Source organism: Pteropus alecto, unplaced genomic scaffold (assembly GCF_000325575.1).
Source record: "Pteropus alecto unplaced genomic scaffold, ASM32557v1 scaffold95, whole genome shotgun sequence".
NCBI lineage: Eukaryota > Metazoa > Chordata > Mammalia > Chiroptera > Pteropodidae > Pteropus > Pteropus alecto.
The window spans coordinates 14254123-14261829 of record NW_006441071.1 but is presented as its reverse complement, the minus strand read 5'-3'; the positions used below and the strand labels follow the sequence as shown (position 1 = coordinate 14261829).

Below are 7707 nucleotides of genomic sequence, written 5' to 3'. Positions count from 1 at the left end.
GGAGCGAACGGCGGCGGCACCATCCAGGCGGGCACCATGGGCACGTCCGCGCTCTGGGCGCTCTGGCTGCTTCTTGCACTGTGCTGGACGCCCCGGGAGAGCGACGCCACCCGAGCGGGTAAGTGAGGACGCGCCCCTCCCCGGGCTGCCCAGACCCAGCAGGGGCGCCAGGGTTCCCCCAGGCGCGGGTCTCCTTTTGCCCACCCCGCTCCTAGGAGGCGCCTCTCCGCTCCCCTTGCCTTCTTTTCCTCCCCACCCTGGCGGTGCCTCTGAGCTGTCAGCGCCGCGGCTACGGAGAGCCGGGCTTGGGGGACGATGGGGTTTGGGGTATCCTTAAAGCCTTGCCTGAACTAGTCTTCATTCCCTTACACTCCTACCCCCAGACCCGCGGCTTTGCCTCGTTTTTCACCCCGCTTGGCAGAGGCTGGGAAATGTGGGCTTCCAAGCCATTGAACAATGGTTCTGTCTCCTCTGGCAGGCAGAGTGTTAGGAAGGAGGCAGAGGGCCGAGCGGAGACGTGCGCGGCAGCCGCGGGTGCGCTTCTTGGACTTCAGGGAGGGCGCGAGCCGGCGGTGGGTGCGGGTGGGCGTCTCCGGGGACGCGGGCGCCGGGTGCCGGCTGGGGCGGTGTGTCCCCAGCGGCGGTGAGGGGCGCATGTTTGGTGGGCTGCAGTCGGTAGTCTCCACGGACCCTGGAGAAGTGCGCAGCCTGCGCACCCGGACTGCGACTCCCCCAGCACCCGGCTGTCTCTCTGGAGTATGGGTTAGAGGACGAGTGAGGCTTGAAATAGGACTCCTCTCTAGATGTTTATCCCCTCTCCCCTTTACACCCCTCCCGCCGTGTTTGCAAACCCCTCGGGTCTCTCATACCGCTGAACCGGGAAGGAGAGTGGAACGAAGACTTAATCAGGTTTTGATACTCGTTCCTGCGAGATTTCCTCGAGAGGAATTGAGTCCTAATCTGCTGACTGTAATTAGCTTTCATTTTAAACAATAGATCAAAGGGAGTAGCTCAAGAGCTGGTGTGTGGCTGTGGCTTGTTGGGGACTGTCGAGTCCCCAGAGTCTGCCGCACTGGGCCTGGGAGCCCTGTCCTCAGCTACTTTCCCACTTCTGTCCTCACAACTTTGCAGGGCAGGCGACGGGAAGCCTTTCTAAGAGGATTTGGTTAGGATGCTGGCAGCTTCCTGAAGTGATCTTGATTTGACACCAAGGGGTTTGCTCTAGGAAATTGGGACAGAAAGCTGCCCTGTCCTAAGTACCCATTCCAGAGTCCCTAGCTTATGTCGCCCGGTGGCTTAGGAGGCCCACCTGCCTGCAGTCACGTGTCTTCTGAAGTGAGAGCGAACTTTAAAGTGTGTGGTCAAGCAGTCTCAGGCAGTATTTGGTGATTTCAAGTCTCTGAATGGCCCCTGCCCTTTGCTTCCATTTGTCCTGAGCCTGTGAAGCTGAGGCGGACTTGTCTGCCCTCTGTGATTGGCTGGCCACCCGGTCACGTTTAGGTGGATCACATGGTTCCACGGACTCACAATTTAGCAGTCTAAGAAGTGTTATCTTTAAGGGAATGTAAAAGGCCAGACAGGCTCAGGCTGACTTGTCTCTAAAATGTTTTCCCCTGCCGGGGCTTCTTGGAAATCGCTAGTGGATCATGAAGATGGGCTCAGATGTGTAACAAACCTGAGAGCCTGGAAAAGCCCTGTTTACAAGAGTTTTCAGACTCCAACATTAATCATTAATGGATGAACAGCACTAACTTATTAAACGATTTCTCAGAATAGTGCCATGATTTCCATTATACTTTTCATATCATTTCAAAAGACTAAAATATATCAGAACTTACTGATAACTGTCCAGAAAAGTAGGAGAAAAGATTCATTTTTGCTGTATGTTCTCTTTGCTGCATGTAATTCTCTTAATTTAACATATAATAACTTTCCATTGGAGGTTAACTTTATCCTATAGAATGGTAGGACTGCGCCCAAACTGTTGAATTAGTTAAAGGCATGTGTATTAGGTAGGTGAGGATCCCTTTTGCTTTCCTAGGTCACTTAATGACATTGTGACGTGCCATGAACAGTGGAAAATAGAAGCCCATGCAAGACTTAAATTCTTCAAAGGGCGGATCCTTCTGAATGGCACATCCTTCTCAACTACAGGGAATTTGGGGTTAGCTGAGGCAGATATTGACCTTAAGCCAACCCAGACTGGCTCCTGACTGAAGTTCAAAGTCCAGGGCATGTAGGCTGACTTTCTGGCCCTGGTCTACATTTACCCTTCTCCCCACCTGGCCACACACACTAATGTACATACACTCATGGTGCTGGTCTAAAATACTCTAGGATAGGGAAGGTGTGCTTAAAGACCCTGGCAGGGAACTTAAGGCAGGCTAACAAGAGAAGTTAAAATTCAGTAGTGTAATACACCTGATTGCAAAATCCCTAGAAAACATTTTCCTCCAAACTAGTTAGTCAAGATTAGATTCTGCAGTACCATATATTTGTTAAGGCGAATGCCTAGAAAGACAAAGGTTTTGTGAGACCTATTCAGATATGGCTAGCAACTAGCAAAAGAGTAGACAGAACTCTTATTGTGGGTGCTGGGTTGGTGAAATTGGCGGTACTAACAGACTTGGAGGGATAGGAGACTGGAGGGCAAGGGGACAACAAACCTGGCTCATCTTGTAGCACCAAGGGAACGTGCAGCATTGATCACACTCCTCATCTAGGCCAAAAAATGAGAATGTGAGGCTTTTAAAGGAGCATCACCAGGCAAGCTCTTATTGACACTGACAGCTTCTTGAAGTCTGGAGCAGCTTTGTTCCTCAAATCACCCCATTGCCCACTTCACGTGACATTTAGCTATGCATCTCTCCTATGTCATTTTGACTGTTTGTATTGCTTGAATCTCCAGATACCTAAAGCATGTCTAAAGGCTAAGTTCAGTAGAGCTGCCAAATGTTAAGACTTTAGTATAGCAAAACTGCATATTTTAATTACGGCAGCCTCCATGCTCAAAAGAAGTGAAGGCCCGATTGAAGTACTTCTGTCATTTATAAAATTGGATAACCATAAACTCAATTTCACTTAAGTAATTTTGTTATACTTTTAGAAAAGGAGAAAAGTAGTTACAAGCCCTTTTTGTTCCAGGAGGAGTATCAAACTGTAAGACTTAACAAGAATTCCTAGAGTAGAGCATGGTTGTAAGATCAAGGGAACAGATAGCTCCTAGCCATATGGCTTCAGGTTTTGATTCAAAGAGCAGAAGACTCAGAGCACAGCATAGATGTATAGATAACTCATTAAATATCTAGACTGTTTTCTGCTCACAGAATGTGAACAAAGCTGCCCTTTTCAGTAGAGGGAATGGTGATCAAGTCTAGGCAGTCACCTATGTGACCTCAAGTCATAATTTATTCTGAGTGCTGACCTTTCTTTGGAAAGCCACTTTCACTTACCAGCCTATATAAAATTAGATGCTTCAGAGGGCTATGGTAAGATCTGTAATGATGCTTATGATAAATGTACCTGCCTTAGGAGAGCTTCTGGGGTGGGCTAATACAGCTGCTCTTGAGATGATTAGTTGATAGCCTCAAAATTGCTTAGGATGTTCCCTTCTACTTTAAGTTAATCTCAAAAGAGTACTTAGACCACAGCACATGGACTACTTTCAAGACAAAGAGTCCAAGGATATCTTCCGCAGAGGTGATAGATGAGATATACCTGTTGAGCGTAAGTGGTCCAGGGACAATTTTTTTTGCCCAGCTAGAGTTTTTGGCCAGGAAATCTGAAGACTGATAGCTTTTCAGAGGATTTCAAGGCAGAGTATGATGTAGCTCTAGGAGAATCTGGCTTTGCAAGTGAAAATTATCTCAATTTCACTCTGTACATTTTTCAGTTTGAATTAGTATCATTTTTCTAAACTCTTCTGTTGGCTTGCAATAAAAACTCTAGACATCGTGAATACTACCTAGTTAGATATGCTAGACACACTGCAGGATCTAAATGAGATGGCAGGTGATACCCTGAAGTTAGCATATTTTTCCCTTCACGTGACATTTTCTAGGAAAGCTTGGGCCCATTGGCTATTTTGGATTCTAAGCAAAGGAATGAACGCTAGATGCTGAGAGAGTAAGAATTTTTTTAAGATTCTGCTTAAAAAAATAAAGGCTTCATATTTGCTTAGAGATCTTTTGTCCACTTTGTACCTTAGAGATGCTACATGGGTGAGTGGAACAGTGAGGAGAGTATTCATGGCCTTGTATTTAAGAGATAACTTTGGAGGCAGAAACTACAAGATGGGACCACCGGCTAGAATGGTCGATCTTACCACCAGCTTGGGTCATCTTGGTCAGCCCTGCTGGCTGATAGCCTTTGAGTGTCTGGATGTGGTGTTGGCAGTGGGGAGGGGTAGGGCTTGCAATTTGCCAAGCAAGGGAGGTGATAAAACTTTGGCGATAGACAACTTTTTCAAGTTACTTATAAGTTCATGTGTTCTAACTTAATACTTCCCTTAAATAAAATATTTGCAAGTGACTTCATGTGTTATAACTTAATACTTTCCCCAAATGCTATGAGTAAATTGGGTTCCTAAGTTTATAGACTGCCTCTAATCTTTGGTTTTCCTAAGAAGCCTTCCCAACATCTGAGTTATTAACGGATCTGTAGATTCACTAAGTAGGTGGTGCCAACCTTCTTCTTTACATCTGCTTGAACCCACTTTATTTCCATCTGCTGAGTACCTACCATATGGCACCAGCCCTGGGGACATAGTGACCAGGGAATTGGTCCCTTCCTTCCTGGCATTTAATCTAGAAAGGAAGTCAACCCAGGAATTCAGTGATCCAAAGACAAAGTGAAATAGAAGCACTAGATAGGAATGAGCAGATCCAGTGCTTAAGACTTAATCATAAAATAGGCAGATAGCAGCTGAAGATTGCTGGAGTTCCCACATGCTACTTGAGTTACAGTTTACAAATTTTCCCCCAAAACACCAAGAACTTAGACTCTGATGCAAAAAAGCCAAAAGCTATTCTGTCTCTGCAGGTGATCTTACAAATGTGACATAATTCAAGCACTATGGATTGCAGCCAACATTGCCAAAGAACCTAAAACATGTCAAAAGTAAAATCTGGGTCTCATACATCAAACTTCTAACTTTACCAGTTAGCCAATGCTAACTTTCCCCATGTGTCAGAACCTCTCTCCTCACATGGAAATGAGGCCAGCATACACTGACACACTCATTCTGACGTAAGAGTAGAAAAGTGCACTGTTTTAAATGATAAAATGTCACAAAGATAAGGTGAAAGTAGTAGCCTCATAGGCATAGGGAATGGTGGCCTTTGTAACTTAGTCTTTCAAAGTATTCTAGCTGGTGAAACAACTGGTCACACTTGGTTCTAGGTTCAGAAAAGCTGGGAAGAATGCTTTGAAAAAAAAACTCTGTAGAACACTAGCTTTATTAGTGAACTAACAAATCACCTTATGAATCCAGGAATATTCACTACTGCCTAAAGAATCTTTAGATGTCAAGTACCATGTCCCAAGGTACGAAAAGAAATTCCAGACCTTACATTAAGGGATCTCCATTCATACAGATGGAAACAGGCAGGTAAGGGCATCTCAGTACATAATAGCTGTGTAACAGGTGCAGGAGACTCTAGGAAAACAGCCAGACCACACCTAACTGGTCAAGAAAGGAGCTGAGGGTCTCATTCAAGAAGGGACATGTGAGCCCACTCCTGATAGATGAGTGGATAGGCGTAAGTAACGTGAGCAAAGCAAAACAAAGCAACAGTGAGGGTTGCAGGTCTGGGGAAGTGAGCGAGGCCTCTCGGTGTAACCTGAGCAGATGGCGGACGGTAAATAACGGAAAAGTCAGAGGAAGTAGGTAGGGAACTAGAGCCAGTGGGAAGCCTGGAATTGATATTATCTTTGGCATGTTGGGCCATTCTAGGTTGTTTGAATCACCATCTTGATTTGGATGTGAAACGTGGCAACCTAGAGGCAGAGGAACAGGAGACAGATTTAGGCCGAGAGAGACAAGGGCTTGGCTACAGCCAGGGCTTGATGGCAAAATGTCAGGGGAGAAGAATTTGGGTTCATTATTGGACTACTGATTTAGAGTAAGTGATGGGCCAGTCAAAGATGGAATACATGAGAGAGGAAGACAGATTTTAGAAGTTCTTTACCATGCCTTCTGGTTAAGACATCTAGATAAACTTTACCTACCTAATGGGCACAAAGGCTTTATGTCAGGTTGTCACTATAATGTCTGTTATAAGACTGGCATTTACCACCAACGTCCATCCAGTGATGGGCATGAGGGCTTATGTGGGTGAGTACGGTTTATTCCAGTCCTGAAAATGAAATAGTCACCTCCTGTGTAGGTAGACTCTTAGTCTCCTAACCTTCCCACAGTGGTTTCAATGTGTGGTCAAGGACCAGCAGTGTCAGCATCATCTGGGAATTCATTAGAAGTGCAAACCTGGCCCCTACCTTAGACCCCCTGGATCAGAATCTCTGGGACGTGGGGCCCAGCATTGAGTTTTAACAAGCCCTCCAGGGGATTCTGAGGCAAACTGGAGTTTGAGAATCACGATTTCGTAGTTCATCACCCAGAAAAACTAATAACTTCCAAAGACTATCAGGAGGGCCTTTGCTCTGAGTTGACCAATATGCCTTAGACAAGAAAATCAAGCACAGTATTCCTCCTAGAAAAAGACCTGCTGAGGATACTCTAGCAGCATTTTAAAAAAATTAAAATGGGGAAGGGAAGGAAGGTTCTATCTCAACAATAAAGCTGTGTTAGGAGAGTGTCATCTTGACAAGGAAAACTACCTAATTCTGGATTAAACTACCGTCCAAGTTACAAATCAACAGAATATTCTAGAAGGAAGTAGTCCTGAGTCAGGCGTTCTAGTTTGTATGCAGGTTCAGTAGCACAGTATCTGGAGGCAAACTGCCCAGGTTCAAATTTTAGTTCTGCCCAGAGCGATCTTAGGCAAGTACTGTACTTCCCTTCCCCGGACAGGTTTCCTGATGTATAAAAGGGGAACGGTAGCGCTGACTGTGTTAGACTGAAAACTAAATGAACTGAGAGACGGAAGTCTTGGAGCAGTGCTTAGCTAATAAAAATAAATTAAAGTATCCTCAAGATGATCCTTAAGATGATCTCAATCTGATATAAGTGGAAAAAACTTCTGACAATTGAACTGTAAGATATACTTTTTCAGTGAATAAGAAGGATTAACCTAAGTTTTTAATGGTTTTTCGTTGGTTGCCACGTCGTTCTTACAGTGCTTCAGAGGCTGACGTTAAGGCCGGAAGACAACCTTTGTGCTTGATATTTCAGTGGCCCTCTCACTTAGTGTAGTTCCTCTTACTAACCTTCTCCCTTGTAGGAAAACTTTGCTGACTCGGAAATCTGCTTGTCCTAAAACAAGTTTTGCCTATGAATAGAAAGATTGGCATCAAAGTGGCAAGCAGTAGAAGTGAGCCGGACTAAAAATAAATGCCCTTGGCGGCCCCAGAGTGCCAAAACAAATGGACTGAAGAAATTCCAGGAGCTGATAACACCCACATGCTCAAGCAGTGAGGAGGGGTGTGAGAGATTTGAATACTTGGCCCTGCTAGTCCCAGCAGGGTGGCAGCGGGAGCCCGTCTGAGCAGGTCGAAATTCATGTCTGAGCCTGATGCCCAGAAACATCT

The 7707-nt window shown here is 45.4% G+C and overlaps 1 protein-coding gene across 2 annotated transcripts in view; it reads left to right on the top strand.

Annotated features, from left to right (window-relative positions):
• The first annotated feature begins 6 nt into the window (after positions 1-6).
• The window catches only part of VLDLR (very low density lipoprotein receptor), a 32285-nt gene continuing 24584 nt past the window's right edge, over positions 7-7707 (top strand). Inside the window, exon 1 of one of the 2 annotated variants that reach the window (XM_006918391.1) lies at positions 7-118. In XM_006918391.1, coding sequence (XP_006918453.1) covers positions 37-118 — 82 coding nt within the window. In that variant the 5' untranslated portion in view covers positions 7-36. The remainder of the gene's footprint in view (positions 119-7707) is intronic. The other variant, XM_006918392.3, reaches the window with a different exon arrangement.